Genomic DNA, 22,273 nt, shown 5'->3' on the forward strand with positions numbered 1-22,273 from the left:
AAAGAATCCTTTTCTGGGAGGAAAATATTAACAGGATTATCTGTTTTTTATTGCTTTTACTATCAGTGAAAAATTCAGTGGCTTAGCAATTCATTAACATACAGCCCAAAATAAAAACTCCTATTAATCCACATGGACCTGGCTTTGGATGGTATCTTAAAACTTTTCCTCTAGTATTTCATTACATGGAAAAATTTATACTTTTAATAATGCTAATACCTATTTTCCAGGTTTAAAATATAAAAGGAAAAGAAACCAAATTTTAAAAAACTTATATACCTCTCAGAACTGATGTTAATATGTCTCAGAGAATACTTAATTGTAATTTGTTAAATCCCTCAAATATCAATAATGAAAAAAACCCTACATATGTTTTAAATTAAAAAAACATGAGAAATCATTATTCGTGTCACTGAGATACAAACACAACTGAAATGAGTCACAACTTAACAGAAATGACATCATGAACAATTCTCACCTTTTAGGAATTTCACATAGCTGATTCTTACTGAAGTTAACAGAAGTGATAATGTTGCTTTTCACTGCATCAAATACTTCATCAGGAATTAAAGTTGTTTGTTTATCACTAAATGAAAAATGGTTTAAAAATGCATCATCCTTAGTAGTCCAGAAAGATATGATTATTACTTTTCACTTTTAAAGGCCCTTAAAGATTTTGTATTTTCAACGCAGAAGGCAGTTGCTTATGAAGAACACTGAAGAAGAATGCCACAAAAACCTACAAACTCACAAAATATTCACCATTAAGAATTCAGACAACATATTGTATCACAGTACATTGTACCATACCTTCTGAGCATTCACATACTCGGTGTGAATAAAACTAGATATATCTTCAGAGTCCAAGATGTTTAGAAATCACATAGTAATGGACAGTAAATAGTAAATGGATTCCTCTACCTCAGAATAGAACTAATCTATAATTTTAAAGCTGTTGCCATTCCTTTTCTCAGGGACTATTTGCCAACTTTATGCAGCTATATAGTTAACTTGCTGCAAGGTAACAATCATTTCTAAAAGTTCAACACTGTGGCACCTGGGTGGCTCAATCACTTAAGTATCTGCCTTGGCTCAGGCCATGATCCCAGGGTCCTGGGATCGAGCCCCACATTGGCCTCTCTGCTCAGAAGGGAGCCTCTTCTCCTTCTCCCTCTGCTATTCCCCCTGCTTGTGCTCTGTCTCTGTAAAATAAATAAAACCTTTTAAAAAAATAAATACAAATTAAAAAATAAAAGTTCAACATTATACTAAACAGTTTCTAAGCCAACTTCTCTATCTTTAAGCATGTGACAAGGTAGACAGGGTAGTGGCCTTAGACTAAACCATTCCTGGTTTTACCATTAAGGAGCTTTTTAAAGATTTATTTATTTATTTATTTGACAGAGAGAGAGATCACAAGTAGGCAGAGAGGCAGGCAGAGAGAGAGAGAGAGAGAGAGGAGGAAACAGGCTCCCTGCTGAGCAGAGAGCCCGATGCGGGACTCGATCCCAGGACCTTGAGATCATGACCTGAGCCGAAGGCAGCGGCTTAACCCACCGAGCCACCCAGGCGCCCTAAGGAGCTTTTTTAAAATTTACTTTCTCTTAACCTCAGTTCTGTGAAATTAGAATCTGAAGAACTATTGACTGTTATGTGGGCCAGACCTTTTGCAAATATAAATGTAAATAAATTTCCTTTTCAATAAGATTTTCAATAAAGCATACAATTAATCTTGAATGAAAGTATAGTAGTACTCTGACATTTGCAGATTTAACAATTTGTTGATGTTATAATTAGCCATTTGTCCCCACATTCTTCTTTTATAATTTTCAATACCTAATACATCATCCACTTAGAAATACTACTGATGGAATGCCAAATTAATGACTTTATGAATAAGAAAATAATTATTACATATAAAGTCCAATATAGAGAAACCTGTAAGAAAGGCACTGTAATACAGATAGGTAAAAAGACAGCCTAAATTTCAGTTTTTATACCTTCTACTTCTGCTGTACGGCCCTATCTTCTATGTGTCAATAAGATTTTTATCTTTTTAATCAGAAATGCTCAAATCATGGGGAACTGATTTATCGTAATCGGACACTGAAGATTATACTCTTTCAAAAAAACTTAGTTGAAGGCATTTATGCTTTGATATTGGGAATCATTTATATTTTAAATGGAATACTCCTTTTCAATTAAAGTCTCTGAGGAAAATAAATTATAATAAATTTAGAATCAAAACAATATAAGATGTATGGTCTTCAGTGCTATCTTTAAAACACTTTTGTGATATCTATGGCTTTGTTTTTATTTTTATTTTTTTTAAGATATTATTTATTTATGTGATAGAGAGACACACAGCAAGAGAGGGAACACAAGCAGAGGGAGTGGGAAAGGGAGAAGCAGGCTTCCCGCAGGGCCGGGAGCCTGATGCGGGGCCCAATCCCAGGACCCTGGGATCATGACTTAAGCCTGCCCAGGACCTGAGCTGAAGGCAGACGCCTAACAACTGAGCCAGCCAGGCGCCCTGATATTTGTGACTTTAAAAAGTGGGAACTGTTATCTCAAATAAAATTGTATCAATATTACTTTATAGATTGTTTGGAAGATTAAAAGCAACAGCATGTGTAAAATACTTAGTACATTGCCTAGCACAGAACACAGACACAATAAATCATTTCCATTCAGGAATGAGGGAATGAAGGCAGAGAAAAAAAAATTCTAAGGCAGGAATCAAGTCTGTCTCATCATCATTTGGTGTATTATGACACCTAGCATAGGATTTGAAACCTAGTAGGTTCCAAAAATATCTAGTAATAAATGGGTATATAATATGGAAGAGAAGCATGCTACCATGCTATGCTATGAGAAAAGAGGGATACAAATATAAATATGTTAGAGTACATCTTGTGTTACAGTGTCAAGGAAGGAAGCTGGCTTAGATCAGGGATTTCTACATTCATCAAAGAGTGTTAGACCAGAGGTGGAAACAATGTGAATGAAACAATAGATCTTAACTGGAAACTGTATCCTGACCTTTGAGAAGGTCAGTGGTTCCTACTGACACAGTCAGAAAAAGAGGCCAGACACCAATGCTTACTGTTAGATAACTGAATAACTCTGGTCATCTGACTTGAACTTTAGTCTGTATCCTTTTGTATTTTCATTACAATATCCAGACATGAACCAATCACTGTAGAAGCTTTGACAGCATTGGTTAATTTTATCATTGTTGCCTAGATAGTACTGAAAGAATACTTAACAATATTTGCATAGGTATCTTCTTTCCCCAATCAAATACATTTCCATAATATAAACATTTTTAGACTTTTATATCAACTTATACACCAATATAGCAACTGTTCCAGGTTTAATACGTATGTACTAGAGTATAATATTATTATGGCATATTACTTGGCTTAGATGTATTAATGGGGTACAACCTCTCAAGCTTTGCCTGCTTAAGGTCTTCATTAACTAACTGATATTAATTTCTTATTTACTAGTAGAGTCTTTCCCAATATAAAATCCTCTCTTGATACTGTTTACTGAGTCAAAAAACTTTACTACCAAACAGTACTTTCATCTTATTTTTTATAACAAAATGTTCTTTATTATAAAATGTCAATATTAATAAACATCTATCTCTTAAGCATAATAAATATAAATCACTGAAGGAATGGTATTTAAGTTCACTGACTTTTAATATGCTTTTATCTCATCACTGTTTTTGCATCACTTGCTATTAATCTAAGTGCAAATATACTCTGATGAATTCTTCCTCACCAACTTTCCTTTTATGTGAAGGATTATTTCTCAAAGTTTTCTATATGTTTTGTAGTGTTTGAGAAAATTACATACCTATAGTCTAATATTTTTAATGTGACGATAGCATGTACATTGACTCTGGATTCACTTGGTAGTGTCATGGCAGTCTCAATAACAGAATCACTTTGGCTTGGTCCATCATCTGGCAAGAGAAAGTTATGTGAATTGAATATATATATTATAAAGTCATTTATATATAAAAATGGAATACATGATTTCTATATGTTACTGGTAAGAATGCCTTTAGTTATATGCTTTATTTCTAATAACTCAAATCTAGGTCTAGAATTTAATATTTAATTAGCAGAAAATAGATAAAATTACTACAATATGGCTTTAAAATCTTTTAATAAATCCTACCAAGAAAATTTAGGAGTAGAAAAGAACCTTCAAAGAACAACTACAATCTCTCATAAGAAACAATGACACTAAACCTTCGTTTTAAGAAAAATATTATGGTCTATTAGAGGGAATTTATTAACAAAGGAAAAATATTAACTTCCCACAAATGTTTACAAAATAGGAATATACTGATCTTCTAAGTTAGGACATATGGCAACTGATTATCCTTGATCACTTGAAACTGAGGGATTTACATAATCAGGTAAGCTTCTGGTACATTATTTATGTTAAGAGGGTTTTTTTTTTTTTTTCAGCAATTGCAAGACTTTATTTTCAATAGGTATTTCCTAACATACATGCCTACTCACACACCTCTTACTAGTTTCCAAAGACTGTTTAACACTGCCATTATATGGTATATAAAGAACAAAGCAACTCATACACATCAAAAAGAAATGGCTTTGTGACTTTTTGGCAAAAGAGACTTCAAACTATCTAGACAGAAGTAACAAAAAAACAAAAAAACTATTAATTTTTAACAATGTGAAGAAAATTAAATAGTCCTAGCATTCATCATATGTTAACAGCATAAGGCATACCAAAAGAACATAAAACAGTTAGTAATATCTCTGATCTTGCTTCAGCCCAGTAGGCATTTAATGAACATTTGTTGAATACTATGAAGTATATTTCTCTTGCATGAAGCTCATTAATTATTCAATAATCAATAATCATTAAGCTAGTAGTTCTAATGCAAATATCATATGGATATTTTGTTCACAGAAAGAGCAGAGAATAAAAGACAGTATCAAATAGAAATAAAAGACATCAAGATATTTATTAGTATTAAGCAAATGCTTTAGTATTTAGAAGTACACTTGCATTTTGGTTACATCATTTTAAAGAGATGTAATATATATTGCCAGGTTACATCAGCAGATAGGCAGCATTAAACCAGCAACAAAACCCAGCTTTAGTTTTTAAATATATGTGTAGACGCATGACAACATATTGACATAGACTATTCCCACTACTTTCCAAACAGCCACTTTTAATAATCAGCATCAAGAATATAAACAGGAAGTCCATAATCCATTGGGAGGGGACTATGCAAGAGACAGATTTTGTTTTCATTATATATCCTTGTATATTGGTTGAATTTTTTCTCCATGTACATTTACTGACTTTTTAATTAAAAAACACAAGTTGGCAATATTCCCTAAATTGATCTACAGATTCAATGTAAGCCGTATCAGAATCCTAGCTGACTTTTTGTAGAAATCAACAAACTGATTCTAAAATTCATGTGGGATTGCAAGAAACACAAAATAGCTAAAACAAGACTGAGAAAAAAGAATAAAGGATTTACCCTTCCCAATTTCAAAACTTACTATAAATCAATGGTAATCAAGAGACTGTAGTACTGGCACAGGATAGACATACAGATCAATGGAATAAAATTGAGAGTCCAGAATCAACCTTGTATTTCTGGTCAACTGATTTTCAACAAAAATGACAAAACCATTCAGTGAGAAAAGAATAGCATTTTCAAAAAATGGTGCAAGGAAACTGGATAGCCACATGCAGAATTAAAGTGGATCTTTATCTCATACCATATATAAAAAACAACTCAAAATTAACGAAGTACTTAAATATAAGAGCAAAAGTATAAAATTCAGAAGAAACTATAGGAAACAATTTCATAAAATAGGTTTTTGCAAAGGATTTTTAGACATAAAGCCAAAAGCATAAGCAAAAAAGGGAGAAAAATAAATTGACCTCATCAAAATTAAAAGATAAAAAAAAACTTTTGTATTTCAAAGGACACCACCAAGTAATGAAAAATCAGACCCACAAAATACTAGAAAATATTTACAAATCATGTATCTAACAAGATATTTCTTTTTTTTTTTATTAATTACTTTTATTAACATATTAAACTCAACACGGAAAACACAGGGGTAGAGGTCTGTGAATCGTCAGACTTACACATTTCACAGCACTCATCATATCACATACCCTCCTCAATGTCCATAACCCCGTCACCCTCTCCCTACCACTGCCACAGCAACCTTCAGTTTGTTTTGTGAGATTAGGAGTTTCTTATGGTTTGTCTCCCTCCTGATCCCATCTTCTGACAAGACATTTCTATCCGGAATACATAAAGAATTACTATAACTCAATAATAAAAAGATTAAAAAAATTAAAAACTGGGCAAAGGATGTCTCATGAACATATATGCAAAATTCCTTAATAAAATACTAGCAAGTTGAATATTAAAAAGTATTTAAAAGTTATACACTGGTGACTAAGTGGGATTTAACCCAGGTATATAAGTCTAGTTCAGCATTCAAAAATCAATCATGTAATGCTTCACAACAACAGGATAAAAAAAGAAAAGTATTTCCATAGTTTGGCGACCGTGGCCATTGCTGCTATAAACATTGGGGTACAGGTGGCCCTTTTTTCACGACATCTGTATCTTTGGGGTAAATACCCAGGAGTGCAGTTGCAGGGTCATAGCGAAGTTCTATTTTTAATTTCTTGAGGAATCTCCACACTGTTCTCCAAAGAGGCTGCACCAACTTGCATTCCCACCAATAGTGTAAGAGGGTTCCCCTTTCTCCACATCCTCTCCAATACATGTTATTTCCTGTTTTGTTAATTTTGGCCATTCTAACTGGTGTAAGGTGATATCTCAATGTGGTTTTAATTTGAATCTCCCTGAGGGCTAATGATGATGAACATTTTTTCATGTGTCTGATAGCCATTTGTATGTCTTGATGGGAGAAGTGTCTGTTCATATCTTCTTCCCATTTTTTGATATGTTTGCCTGTTTCATGTGTGTTGAGTTTGAGGAGTTCATTATAGATCCTGAATATCAACCTTTTGTCTGTACTGTCATTTGCAAATATCTTCTCCCATTCCATGGGTTGCCTCTTTGTTTTTTTGACTGTTTCCTTTGCTGTGCAGAAGCTTTTGATTTTGTTGAAGTCCCAAAAGTTCCTTTACGCTTTTGTTTCCTTTGCCTTTGGAGACATATCTTGAAAGAAGTTGCTGTGGCTGATATCGAAGAGAATACTCCCTATGTTCTCCTCTAGGATTCTGATGGATTCCTGTCTCACGTTGAAGTCTTTTATCCATTTTGAGTTTATCTTTGTGTACAGTGTAAGAGAATCGTCGAGTTTCATTCTTCTACATATAGCTGTCCAGTTTTCCCAGCACTATTCATTGAAGAGACTGTATTTTTTCCACCGTATATTTTTTCCTGTTTTGTCGAAGATTAATTGACCATAGAGTTGAGGGTCCATAGCAATGGCCACGGTCGCCAAACTATGGAAAGAACCAAGATGCCCTTCAACGGACGAATAGATAAGGAAGATGTGCTCCATATACACTATGGAGTATTATGCCTCCATCAGAAAGGATGAATACCCAACTTTTGTAGCAACATGGACGGGACTGGAAGAGATTATGCTGAGTGAAATAAGTCAAGCAGAGAGAATCAATTATCATATGGCTTCACTTATTTGTGGAGCATAACAAATATCATGGAGGACAAGGGGTGTTAGAGAGGAGAAGGGAGTTGGGGGAAATTGGAAGGGGAGGTGAATCATGAGAGACTATGGACTCTGAAAAACAATCTGAGGGGTCTGAAGTGGGGGTGTGGGAGGTTGGGGTACCAGGTGGTGGGTATTATAGAGGGCACGGATAGCATGGAGCACTGGGTGTGGTAAAAAAATAATGAATACTGTTTTTCTGAAAATAAATAAATTGAAAAAATTAAAAAAAACCAGGAATTATAATAAAAATTGCAAAAATGAAAAAAAAAGTATATTATCATATCAGGAGATGCATAAAAAACATCTGACAAACACCAACACTCCTTTATGATTAAAAACGCTCAGCAAACTAGGAATAGAGGAGTACTTTCTCAACTTAATAAAAGGTATCTACAAAAAACCTACAATTCACATCATACTTAATAGTAAGAAACTTGAAGCTTTCCACCCAAGATTAGGTACAAAGTAAGGATGCCTCCTCTTACCATTCTTTCTGAACATCATACTGAAATGTCCTTGCTAATGCAATACAGTAAGGAAATGAAATAAAAAGTATATAAATTGGGAAGGGGGACAAAAAATAGTCTTTGTTCACAGATGACATGACCATAGGTAGAAAGTTGAAAAGATGTGACAAGAAAAACCTCCCGAAACTAGTAAGTGATTATGTCTCCCATCCAAGTACTAACCAGGCCCGACCCTGCTTAGCTTCCGAGATCAGACGAGATCAGGCGCGTTCAGGGTGGTATGGCCGTAGACATAAGTCATTATGTAAAGTTGCAGGATACAAGGTCAATATATAAAAATAAATTGCTTTCTGGGGCACCTGAGTGGCTCAGTGGTTAAGTGTCTTCTGCCTTTGGCTCAGGTCATGATCCCAGGGTCCTGGGATCGACCCCTGAATTGGACTCCCTGCTCAGCAGAAAGCCTACTTCTCCCTCTCCCACTCCCTCTGCTTGTGTTCCCTCTCTCTCTCTCTCTGTGTCTCTGTCAAATAAATAAATAAAATCTTTTAAAAACAAATAAATAAATTGCTTTCCTTTCTATCAATAAAAAGTAGAACCTGAAATTAAAAATACAATACTAATTACATTAGTATCCCCCAAATGAAATACTTACATATAAATATGACAAAATATGTATTAAAAACTCTATGAGGAAAGTTACAAAACTCTGATGAATGAATCAAAGCACTACATAAATGGAGAGACAGTATTCATGGATAAAAGTTCTCAATATTGCGAAGATGTCCCTTCTTTCCTACTTGATCTATAAATTCAATGCAATCCCAGTCAAAATCCCAGCAAATTATTTTGTGGATGGTGACAAACTGATTCTAAAATTTACATAAAGCAGCAAAAGACTCAAAATAGCCAACACAATATTGATTAGAGAACAAAGTTGGAAGACTGACACTATCTAACTTAAAGACTTACTATAAAGCTACTGAAATTGAAACAGTGTCAAATTGCCAAAAGAACAAATAGATCAACAGAACAGAACGGAGAGCCCATAAATACAGTCAACTCATTTTTAACAAAGGAACAAAGGCAATAATACAATGGAGTAAAGATGGTCTCTTCCATAAATGGTGCTAAAACATCAGGAAATCCACATGCAAAAAAGAATAGCTTTCTTCATAATTGCCAAAACTTGGAAGCAACCAACATTTGCTTTAGTGGGGTGAATAAATAAACTGTAGTACATCCAGACAATAGGTTATTCAGTGCTAAAGAAAAATGAACTATCAAGCCATGAAAAGCATGGAAAACACTTAGGTGCATACTACAAAGGGAAAGAAGTCTATCTGAAAGATTCCAATTACATGATGTTCTGGAAAAGGAAAAACTACAGAAACAAGAAAAAGATTAATGGTTGCCAGATACGTGGTGATAGAGGGGATAAGAGGATAAATAGGCATATCACAGAAGATTTTTAGGGCAGTGAAAATACATTGTATGATACTACAATGGGGAATACGTATCAGTTGTCCAAATCCATAGACTATATTACAACAAGAGTGAACTCCAAGGTTAACTATGGAGTATGATTACAATGTGTCGATGTAGGTTCATCCTTGGTAAAGAATGTACCATTCAGATAAATGATGTTGATAAATGGGGACGCTATGCATGTGTGGGGGCAGAGGATATATGGGAAATATTTGTACCTTCCTCTCAATTTCGTTGTAAACCTAAAACTACTGTGAAAAAATTCAGTCTTTAAAAATTTTTTTGATTATTCTGATATGACTTCTAACTGATTCATATCAGAATAATTAAATTTTTCTGGAAGAGAAAGCATATCTAGAAAAGAAAGGGAACTCCTTGATTGGCAGGAAATAAGAGTCTTAGAAAATTATTTTACTTGATTTGAAGGTCAAGGAGGAAGATGAAAATTGCTGAAATATATAATTATCTTATTCATATTACATACACTGATTGGCAATACAGTGCTAGGTTAGGCTGTGCATAACCAACAAAGTCCTGAGCTAAATTAACAGTTACAGTATTTAGCCACTAAGTTGTAGAGTGTTTGTTATGCAGCAATACACTAGTATAGCTCACTTTTCTTTAATACTCTAGTGTATCCTACAATGATATGCATAAAATAAAAATTGGGATATAGTACAATTTTAGTGAAGCATTAAAAATTAAATGTATATGGGACGACTGAGTGGCTCAGTCAGTTAAGCATATGCCTTCAGCTCAGGTCATGATCCCAGGGTCTTGGGATCAAGGCCTACATAGGGCTCCTTGCTCAGAGAGGAGCTTTCTGCTCCCTCTGCTTATGCTCTCTCTCTCTCTCTGTCTCAGATAAAAATAAAATCTTTAAAAATAAATCAATAAATAGATAGATAAATAAAAATTAAATGTATAGTATCATTTTTCTCTTTTGGTACACATTCATGCTAAATTAATATACCCTGGAAAATGTGTTTTATCTTTACACTTGTTAGAATATAGCAAAACTATGCATGAAGCAGACATTCAAGTAACTATTTTTTTTTAAAGATTTTATTTATTTGACAGACAGAGATCACAAGTAGGCAGAGAGGCAGGCAGAGAGAGAGGGAAGCAGGCTCCCTGCTGAACAGAGAGCCCAAAGCTGGGCTGGATCCCAGGACCCTGATATCATGACCTGAGCCGAAGGCAGAGGCTTAACCCACTGTGCCACCTAGGCACCCCTCAAGTAACTATTAATATACTTCCTAGTCAATAGCATTCATATACTATATTATAAAAGTCAAGTTTTTTGCTTTTTCAAAGTTAAAGCACTAGGATGCTTATTGAATCTTTGTTGTATTTTCCAATTGATACACTGTAACAAATCAAAGAAATTAAGGATAAATCATTATTATTATGAATTTAAGGATAGGTTTATAACTCCAGCATATTTATGACCAATATGGATTCATAATTACAACCACACCTGCCAGGGACTATTTCCTCTAATTATTTACACCCAAAATACATGTAAATTTATGTACTGTTAGCACTTCGCTGCCTTTCATATTATCCTTCAAAATAGAGGAAAAAATAGAAAAGTACCTTTAATCTTGCTTCGCAGATATTTTAAGACTTCTTGGGTTCCTTTCTGAAAAGGTAGAGAGAAGACACATGTTCACCAAGACATACCTTGCAGTTTCAGAGACCAACAGGCATATTTGAATTTCAAATTTAAAAATCAGAACTGAATTCCCAATATGCTTACATTTATAATTTCTCTTCGTATGGTTCTCAAAGGATTTCCTTCTAGTGCCAGAAATTTCAAATGAAGTTTTCCCAATGAACAGGGTAGACTACAAAAAGATTAAATCAATTTCAGGGAAAACATGAAGAGTAAGTATAATTCAACCAACAGCTGACTCTAAAACAACAACATATAAGAAACCATACATAATAGTGTCAAAGAGAGCTCAAGTAACATAGGTCTAAAATATCTCCCCTTGAAATAAATGCTGAACACATAAGAGAAAAAAAACAGATTTGTTCTGAAATCGTCATATTGTGATTGCTTAAAAAAAAAAAAGGTGAGCTACAAAACATTTGCTAAAAAATTGTAAAAAGTAAATTTGAATGAATCAATGATTCAATACAGCCAATACTCAAGGATACTAAATGTTTTGATTTCATCCTTCAAGTAAGCAAATGAAATTCTTCCCTAATAATCTAATACTATTTCCCATGTACAAAAGCACTCCCATCCCACAAACATTATGATCAATGCACAATACCAATTTATTTTTTAATGACATTATAATCAAATTGCTTCTGTCTTAATCTTTCAGGAGCTTCCCATCTCTTAAAGAATGAAAACTTACTCTTCACAGGCATTTTAAGGTCCTTTTCTATACGGCCTCAATTTACCTTTCAAGCCCTAAATTCAGTTCTGAACTTCCAAGGTTTTCTTTGTGTAGTTTTGTCCCACCAAGTAAATCATTCTGACCACTGTACATATGCACTTTAAAATCATGGTCATCCTCTAAAGATCATATGGGGGTACTAGAGTGAGGCATGACCCTGAAGGTGAAGGTGCTCTTAAATTCTGTGCTCTAAGCACTTAACTTGTCTCATCCTAGTCCCAGTCCTAATGATCATCTAAGAACATTTTCTCTTCCACAAAATTTGCCCTGATCCTCTCAATAAATTGCTGATACCTATATTTCCTTTACGCCTTCAAAGCATTTTCTATCTCTCCCATGGCTTTACATTCATTTAATTCAACAAATATTTGTCAGGTACCCTTTATATACCCAGACACTGATCTAGGAGTTAGAGATAGACCAGTGAATAAACAGGTAAAAACCCTGACTTCCTAGTTTATGCTCTAAGTAGATTAGACTAACCTGTAAGTATATCTGATTCTATTAGTATTTTAAGCTTGATGCCAAGGACCAACTCTAACCCATTCTTTTTAAGTCTGCATATGATACTTGTTCAATAAATGTTTAGTGAATTCAATTGAGAAGAAAGATCTCTACGTGTATTTTACAAATCTTAAATAACTTATTAATTTATGATTATAAGCAAATGCAGGTATGATTTTTTATCCCTTTGATCTTTAAACTTACCTACTAATATCATTGTTACTTAGGTCAAGTCTCTCCAAAGACTGTAGCAGTGTAATCTCATCTGGAACAGATTTTAACTTATTATCCCGCAGGTCTAGCACAAGGATAGAATTCAGATGCTTAAGATGTTCTGGCCCTAATATTTCAATCTGGTTTTCACCTACATGTAATTCCTACAAAACCAAAGATGACTCATTATGTATTTCTATATTCAATAGGTAATAAAAATAAAATTGAAGTCTTAATTTCAAATCACTGAAAAATACATGGGAAAAACGTAAGTTTCTAATTACTAACGTGCCTAAGTTATCAATTACAAGTAAGCTAATTCAAAGTTAAAAATGGTAAAAACAGGGGCGCCTGGGTGGCTCAGTGGGTTAAAGCCTCTGCCTTCGGCTCGGGTCATGATCCTAGGGTCTTGGGATTGAGCCCCACATCCGGCTCTCTGCTAGGCAGGGAGCCTGCTTCCTCTTCTCTCTCTGCCTGCCTCTCTGCCTACTTGTGATCTCTGTCTGTCAAATAAATAAACTTTTTAAAAAATGGTAAAAACAACATTTTCAAGGATTTTCTGATAATTTAAAAAATAATTAAAGATTTAATCTGGTAGAAAGTTCCCAGTTTACAAACCAAAGCACAGAAATGATTTAGTAGTTACATTTACAGAATAATAAAAATACAAATCCAAGAACCATGCTGATAAAAAATTTAAAGTTTTAAAATAAGTCAGAATGAGCATAAAAAGTTACAATCAGTTTGTTGTTACTCAACATTTTCATTAGTGGTTTTTTTTTTTTAAAGATATCTTTGTTTACTTTAGAGAGAGAGAGAGAGAGAGCAAGTGAGCAGGTCAGAGGCAGAGGGAAAGGGAGAAAGCACCTCCAGCAGACTCCACGCTCAGTAGGGAGCCTGACACAGGGCTCCATCTCACAACCCTGAGATCATGACCTGAGCAGAAACCAAGAGTCGGACACTTAACAAACTGAGCTACACAGGTATCCCTCGTTAGTGATATTTAAATACAGTGATCTCCCACTAATGGAATCTATAATTATCAGATGTATAATTAATCTTTAATTAAATCACTTTTCCAGTTCCTTTTATCATTGCCACCATTCTGTTTGAGAAGCCCTTTTAACTCTAATACATAAAGTATACATGAAGGAAAACAAAACATGTTAAATTTAGAAGACAACACTATATACTTAAAACCAAAAGAAAGTAATTAATTTTAAACAGACCCAATAATGATCAGGTAAACATAAAAGGTGGCAACTTAAACAGAGTTAGATGCATATTCCTTCCTAGTACTCCGGGTGTCCTACAGTATGGCTCCACCACATTATGTCAGCCTCAATATCAACTTCTCCAGTTATATACAACTCCCCAGATGAAATGGACAAATTCTTATATTTAAGTTGATTATTTCTTTAAAAAAAAAAAAAACTAGTGCTAACAATACCATTTAGTCATTTGTATTTAGTCATACTAAAATTCTGAAAAATATACAAAAAACAGAGCACTATAACTAATACATATTCCCAATGTAAAAATTTCATTTTCATAATTAACTTTTAGAAAATATATAGTTATTTAATAATCATCGAAATATTACCTTTAATAACCTGCAAGAAGGAAATTCTGGTAGAAAATGTAATTTATTCCTCCGCAAATAAAGCAATTCTAGTGACTCCATGTTAGCCAATTCAGGAGGTACAGTTTCTAAGAGATTTGAGTTACAATCCAAATGCTTTAATCCTATAATATATAATAAGTGAAAATGAAAATTCTTTAATAAAAAGAAAAATATTGGTCTATAATTGTATATACATTCAGAGAACGTGTACATCATCATGAAGAATTACAAACCCATGCCACTGTATACTACTATAATAATCAAGAATCCACAATACCCCGAATGAAATAAACAGAGAATGCTTTTATATTTAATTATAACTAAACAGATGTGACATTAAAAATGATGTTTAATAATAGTCCAAATCATCTTTGTAATGGTAAAAAACAAAATACTTCAATACTCTGTTAAGATATTCTAAAATATACAAACTACAAACTATGAGATATTACTTCCCTCAGTAATTATGCATTTTTAAAAATATTTTATTTAGAGAGAGAGCAGGAGCAGGGGGAGGGATAGAGGGAGAGGGAGAGAGAAAATCTCAAACAAATTCCACAGGAAGCCTGACACAGGGCTCAATCTCATAACCCTGAGATCATGACCTAAGCCAAAATCAAGAGTCAGCCACTCAACCAACTGAGCCACCCAGCAACCCAGTAATTCCACATCTTTAAAAAGAAAAAGCTTAAGGTAGTTAAAGATAGATATGGATGCATACTAGCTGTATGAATGGATGTCAAGTAACTGGCTAGTAGTAGCTTAGATTCATGTATTTAAATTTGGCCAGTTGACTTTCTGTCAAAAAGCCTCGGATTTCTAGGTTTGTCGTCCTATTCCTCCATCTATCCACATGGCCTCTTTGTCCCTCCCTGTCTCTTTCTTTACCTATTTTTGTTTAAATTACAGGCTTTCTCTAACATCTTAGCTAACACTATGAACAAGAATGCATACTATAGCTCAACAAGGATGTTCTTACTTGCAGAATCTATCTTACCTCCTGGATCTTTCTTTCTTAAAAAAGCATATAAGAAAACAAAAATAGAAAGATGTAAAGGTCTTCTTTCCCTTAAAAATTCAGTAAGCAGCTTTCTCCCTAATATATATCACAGATTCTTCCACTTACAGTAGCCACCATAAATTTTCCACAATTCATTCTCCACCCTTTGGTCTGAATAGGTGATATACCTTTTACAACTTTTTTGCTGTACTTTGAGCCTATTTTAACATAATGCAAGACTGAGTTGATATTGCCTTAGACTGCTTTTAAAGAAGCTAACTTCTTTCAAAACAAATATAATAGCACTACTTTCAACAAATACTATAATAATTTATGTATTAGTTGGCTACAGCATTTTTAAAAATGTCACAGTTGGAAGTCTGGGTGGTTTAGTCAGTTAAATGTCTGCCTTCAGCTTGGGTTGTGATCCTGGGTTCAAGCCCCGTATGGGCTCCCTGCTCACTGGGGAGTCTGCTTCTCTCTCTACCTCTACTTTTCCCCTGCTTGTGCTCTCTCTCTCTCAAATAAATATAATTTTTTAAAATAACAATAAAATAAAAAAATTTAAAAAGTCACAATGTGATTCACCCAAATCCAGTAAATTCTATAAAGAAAGTTTTAAAAGTTAGACACTAAATTTTTACAATTGTTTGCATTTAAGAGTACTGACTGAGAATATAAGCAGTGCATAGTGGAAAGAACAACGGGGATGGACTAAAAGGATTCAAGCCCTTACAGAACTGTTGTGATTCCAGCCATGGCTCTATGATATATAACACAATTTCTAAGCTTAGGTTTATGAACCTTTGAAATGTAAAAAATACACATTCCCCTAATTTACATCCCCCTAACAGCACAACTTTGTGATGGCAAAACGATATACATAAAAGCATTTGCGTTCCCAAGAACCATACAAACGTTAGATATTGTTCTTAGGGTCCAGTCATTAAGAGCGAAGTAACAACTAAATGTCCTACTGGTGATAGTTTAAAAGTCATGGCTATCACTGTCATGGCTAAAGGAAGAAAGCATCTGATCATTAATTATATAGTATATTGGAAAAACTGCTATAAATTCAAAGTATTTTCCTATTGATTTCCCTCTTTTCCCATCTCTCAAGATATGTTCATCTAAATTATGAAAAAAAATTTCAAGCTTCTTACATACTAAGGTAACATATTTTATGTTTAGTTCTACTTTTTATTACCTGTATTGAAAAATGGCAAATATAAGCAAAGTCTTAATTACCGGTATCCTAAGTAAAGGCTTCCCTAAAATATCAACTCGATTTATGGAAGATTTAACATATGCACTCCTATTACAAATGACAAATGACTACTAATCTAAAATAAAACAGCACAATTTTACAAATTTATCTCAAAATGTTCTGTAATCAACTATACAAAATCACTCCTATAACCTCCACAAGAGGGAGGTTCAAAAAAATGAAGAGGGCTTATACATGATTAGCAGGAAAGACCAGATAAAGTAAATAGTGGATAGCTGATATACAGAATGCTCATCAACCAAGAAATAACAGTTTGCCTTTAAACAACAACAAAAAAATGATCTTGCCCTCTAAATCAAGAATTCTGAGGTAATGAATTATAATTATTTAAAAGGTAGTGAAATGTGCCTTCAATTTCTTTATCCCTTAATATTAGTTCTAGAATATGTTAAATACAATAGTTCAATGGTAAACTTCAATAGAACCACTATTTTAACCTTTTCTTTTTTAAAAAATGATTGATCATTTGGGCAAAACTAGACTATCTCCTGGCATCATTACTTATGGACCATGAGGAAGCTACAGCTATAACAAAACCACAAGTAGAATCACCAATTAGAGGGGAATAACCTCTTAGTGATTGTCAAATAAATGAACAGATAACACAGCTCAAAACCCTAATCAATATCTCCGGTATATAATTTTACCATAATTTATAATTATATTTTATTTTCCTCTTTTTGATATGCCAAAATATGCTTTTGGTAATAACTGTTTAGGAAGTTAAGCTAGACAATAATGGTCTGGAGAAAATCTTACTATTTTCTATTATTTGCTTTACCCACATAAAATCTATAATTTTACTTCCCTGTAACTAACAATATTAAAATTTATTTTTCTAAGTATAAGTTGCACCAACTTCACATTCATGTATGTTTTAAAATAGAGAAGATTTACTTTTCATTCCACTTATTTCTGCTGGCAAACTCTTCAGTTGATTGCTGGAAAGATTAAGTCGCACCAGACTGGAGAGAGAAGAAAAACTAGCAGGAACAGTTGTAAGACGATTGTTGGAAATATCCTTTAGAAAGACAATGAATCAATCAATCCATCCATCCATCAATAAATCAATTTATTTATCAATAAATTATCGATAAATAAATAATCAACAAACAAATAAATAAATAAATTTATCCATTGATAAATAAATTAATAAATAATTAATCCCTCAAAGAGATTCGAGGATTTGAGGAGATTACAACACAAAGACTATTTTAGAGGTGGTAATTTTTATAACTCTCATCCACTGACAATTTCACAAGCTGTCATTCATGACCTCAGACCATGTGCCCAGTAATGGAGCACAAAGGAATCAGAATTAATTCTAACTTCAGAAATACTTTACATAAAGGTTTCTGTTATTACTAAGTCATGCTATATCATGTATCATGTTTTTAATTTAAAAAATCTATCTGTCCATCTGATATTTATTGAGTACATAGGATAAATTAGGCAAACTGATTAGGTAAACAGTAGTATGAAATGAAAAATGCCATTGCAAGAGAAAAAAAATCTTGAAAGAAAAAAAAATAAACCTGAGAAAATAGATATTTTAATTTTTAAGGAAAAAAATATTCCCTCTTGGTTCTTCCGCCAACCTCAGCAAGTCTGCTTTGACTAAGTCCAGAAGTTTACTCTCTGCTTTTCCTTCATTTAAGCTTGCCTAATTAGTGTCTATACCTGTTTTTTTAAGTCATTGTTTCTGTTTCTTTCTTTAAAACATAAACACAGTTTTGAAGAGAACGTTTTTTGAAACTCTGTTTAAAAGACAAATAACTCTTTTTTGACATCTGAATTAGGGGTAAGTACTCCACTAGCTATCAGCAAACTGTTAGGTGGGGCCAGTTGTAATAATGAATTAAAAAAAAAAAAAAAAAAAACGACTTAAGGGAACTTGTTCTCTGAAGACTCATTTAGCCTAACATTAAACAGTTACATTCTCTAAGTCAATTAAGAAGACAGAAAAAGATAAAAACTCTAGATCAGCTATTCTTTATAAAACAGGACTACAATTATAAATAACACAAAATAACATATCATGATCAACAACAGGAAACAACAATCTATAACTCCAATACTCTAAACACTAAGAATGAACAGATTACTACTGAATAAATATTTTGTAATATCAAAAGTTACTGACACTAAATGCAATGTAGTATTCTGGATTGGATCCTAGAACAAAAAAAAAGGACATTAGTGGAAAAGCTGGGAAAATCTTAATAAAACTATACTGCAGTTAGTAATACTGTACCAATGTTAATTTCTTAGTTTTTCAAATGTCCCATGGGTATGTAAAATATCAAATTACATTAAAAAGCTAGGTGAAGAGTATACAGTAACTCTCTGTAATCTCTTAACATTTTTGCAAATCTAGAATTATTTCAAAACAAAAAACTTTAAAAAGTTTTTGATACAGAAAAGATATTAATTCACAAATTCTTAAGATCTTTTAGAGAACCCAAATCAACAAAATTAATAATAAAGTTAAACATTTAATTATTGTGGCTAATAATTAAATTAAATATAATAATTAAATTAAAGTACATTATACATAAATTAATCAGTATTTATGCTGTCATTTCTTCAATAAATATTTAGTATCATTGCTAAGCAGTTTTTATATAACTATAAGGAAAATTACTAGCTTAAATTATTAAACATGCTTATATTTCTAATGTTGTGATGTACTTTTGCTTACATTTATGATTGGATCCTGAGTCCCTAAGGACACAATTTTGAACTGAACTATCCTTTCATTATGCAAATGACTATCTAAGAACCCATGAAAAGGAAATAACTGAGAACTGCTATAGTTTATTAGATCTTCTTTCTAATCTAAACACTCTTCTTTTTTTTAATATACCAATTGCTATCTTTTACCATTAGACTTCATAAAAAAATCTGATGGCCCTTTCCTTAGCCACTCATTTTATCTACCTATGTCTTTAACTTTCCAAACCTTATTTCCAATCTGCTCACATTTAAAGACAAAGACAGATACTAAAGGACAGTTAAGGAAAGTTATATATGTTGATTTCAAACACTAAAACAGATTAAGGAAATATCAAGAAAGATGTATTTATAGGAAAAAAAAAAAGAGGTGAAAGAATTAATTTCCCCTTTAATGAGAAATAAACTTTGACTAAAGTGACATAAGTTTCTGAAAACATGTAATAGGGAAAACAATAAGAATGTAAGAGGAAATAACTTGTGCAATATAGATTATATATTAGAACAACTAATCTAATCTAGCTAGTCTTTCAGATCGAATATTTTAGTGGAATCTTACTCCTTCAGGGGTACAGTAGGAGAAAAAAAGGGATAAACTTTGGAGTCAAACTGACTTATGTTAAAATCCTGAATTCATTACCTATTAGTTTACATGGCTTCAGATAAGGTTTTTTTTTTTTTTTTTTAAATAAACTGTAGTTCCATATCTGAATTAGGGGAAACTATGTACCTTGCTATATGTAAAGTACAAAGCAAAGTGCTTATTATTTTCATTACTCTTAAAATAAAATCGTTTTGGGCTGCCAGGGCTCAGTGGGTTGAGCCTCGGCCTTCGGCTCAGGTCATGATCTCAAGGTCCTGGGATTGAGCCCGGCATCTGGCTCTCTGCTCAGCAGGGAGCCTGCTTCCTCCTCTCCCTCTACCTGCTGGGCTGTCTACTTGTGATCTCTCTCTCTCTGTCACATAAATAAATAAAATCTTTAAAAAAAATAATATGTTTCGCTTTATGGTTATCTCCATTCAGGATGTGACATAGATGGGATGAAAATTTGCAAGGTAAGGTGTACATTTTGAAAAATAGGGAAGAAAAGGCAGGCATTAAAGGGACTGTTTGGACATTCAAAAGACAGGAGGGTTATAGGGACAATAAAGAAGGAATGGGTATAGAAATGGGAATCTGTACACATTTCCCCTATTTTGCAAAGCCATAAAATCCTCTGAATAACAGCCATTCCTTATCACTCCCTTCCCACACTCTATTCTTTATTAAAACCTGACATGATTTTATAAGAAAAAATAGGAAAAACAAATTTAACAATTACTAATTTAGCAATCTTATTGAAAGTAGTTTCTGAGAATCTAGTCATATAACCAGTTGTCCATGTTTTTCATGATTTCAATCATACATCCAATTTCTCAGCCTGATGAAAAATCACATCAGCCCCAAATTATATAAAAAGTGGAAAATCACAACTTACCAAATCTTCTAAATTGAAAAGTTGTTCAAATCCCTCTGGTATGCAAGTTAGTTCATTATGCTGGAGATATAGGCCTTTCAGGTTTCTTAGCTTTGTAATTTCTTCAGGTAGTATCTGCAGTTTGTTATGGCTATTGATTGATAAAATAAAAGCTAAGTAATTTGGTAATAACATAAATATTTGTAAAGGTATTTTTGCTAACCAATACATGGGCTCATTTATAAAAATGAAATATGGTTACTAGTTCTAAAAACTTATCAAACTTCACATATAGCTCATTAAGATTATAGTCATCTAAAGTAATCAAATTGAGAGTTTCAAAGAAAATAAAAGAACAAAGGTTTTAACCAAATCATAAATTTTAATTTTTTATATTGTATCTGAAATTTATTTTATTTTACTTTAAAGATTTTATTTATTGGAAAGAAAGAGAGAGAGAAAGAGTGCTCACGAGAGCACAAGTTGGGGAAGGGGCAGAGGGAAAGGTGAAGCAGGCTCACCACTAAGCAGGGAGCCCGAAGCAGGACTCGATCCCAGGACCCCGAGATCATCACCTAAGCCTAAGACACTTAACCAACTGAGCTACCCAAGCACCCCTGTATCTGAATTTTAGGATTCTGACACAGATATGGGCACATATACATTACAGTGGAGTAACAGCTTCTACGGGGATTATGTTTTTAAGCTAGCACTCGAGATAAAAATAGCTATTTCTGTTAAAGGGCCTGGAATGTCCAGCTAAATATAATATGCAACTCCACTCTTTGTACTTAGTCTTAATTTTTCAGCTCAGTCTTTCTGTAGAGATACTCAGTTTATTGTTTTAGAAGACCCAAGTCACTGAAGATGATACATTCCCTAATAATTAAGAGATGACCTGATTTAATTTGTTCCCAGATTTATTTCAACTATTCACTTAGGAATTCCATTCTATTTTCATGCCATCTACAATTACTTAACAAATAACAGGGTGGAATAAGAAATATAATGGGGTAAAAATAACCTTAAATTACATAAAAATAAAACTAGCTGAAACAAAAATACCAAAAGATGTCATCTAAAATAAATAAAAAACACTAGGGGAACCTGGGTGTCTCAGTGGGTTAAGCCTCTGCCTTCAGCTTAGGTCATGATCTCAGAGTCCTGGGATCAAGCCCCGCATCAGGCTCTCTGTTCAGTGGGGAGCCTGCTTTCCCCGCACCCTGCCTGCCTCTCTGTCTGCTTGTGATCTCTCTCTCTGTCAAATAAATAAATAAAAACACTAAAAAAAATGTTAAAAATTGGTTATTATTGTTGGTCACTTAATTGAAATCTTTGTAGATTTCACA

At 33.3% G+C, this 22,273-nt stretch overlaps 1 protein-coding gene across 1 annotated transcript in view; it reads right to left on the minus strand.

Annotated features, from left to right (window-relative positions):
- Positions 1-22,273, minus strand: part of LRRC40 (leucine rich repeat containing 40) — a 50,008-nt gene that overhangs the window by 10,900 nt on the left and 16,835 nt on the right. The window contains exons 4-11 of the mRNA XM_044238454.1: positions 20,946-21,075; positions 17,632-17,755; positions 14,426-14,568; positions 12,814-12,986; positions 11,454-11,541; positions 11,291-11,336; positions 3,868-3,976; positions 479-586 (exon numbers count right to left, since the gene is read on the minus strand). Coding sequence (XP_044094389.1) covers positions 479-586; positions 3,868-3,976; positions 11,291-11,336; positions 11,454-11,541; positions 12,814-12,986; positions 14,426-14,568; positions 17,632-17,755; positions 20,946-21,075 — 921 coding nt within the window. The remainder of the gene's footprint in view (positions 1-478; positions 587-3,867; positions 3,977-11,290; positions 11,337-11,453; positions 11,542-12,813; positions 12,987-14,425; positions 14,569-17,631; positions 17,756-20,945; positions 21,076-22,273) is intronic.

The sequence above is a fragment of the Neovison vison genome, chromosome 2, assembly GCF_020171115.1.
Source record: "Neovison vison isolate M4711 chromosome 2, ASM_NN_V1, whole genome shotgun sequence".
Classification (NCBI taxonomy): Eukaryota; Metazoa; Chordata; class Mammalia; order Carnivora; family Mustelidae; genus Neogale; species Neogale vison.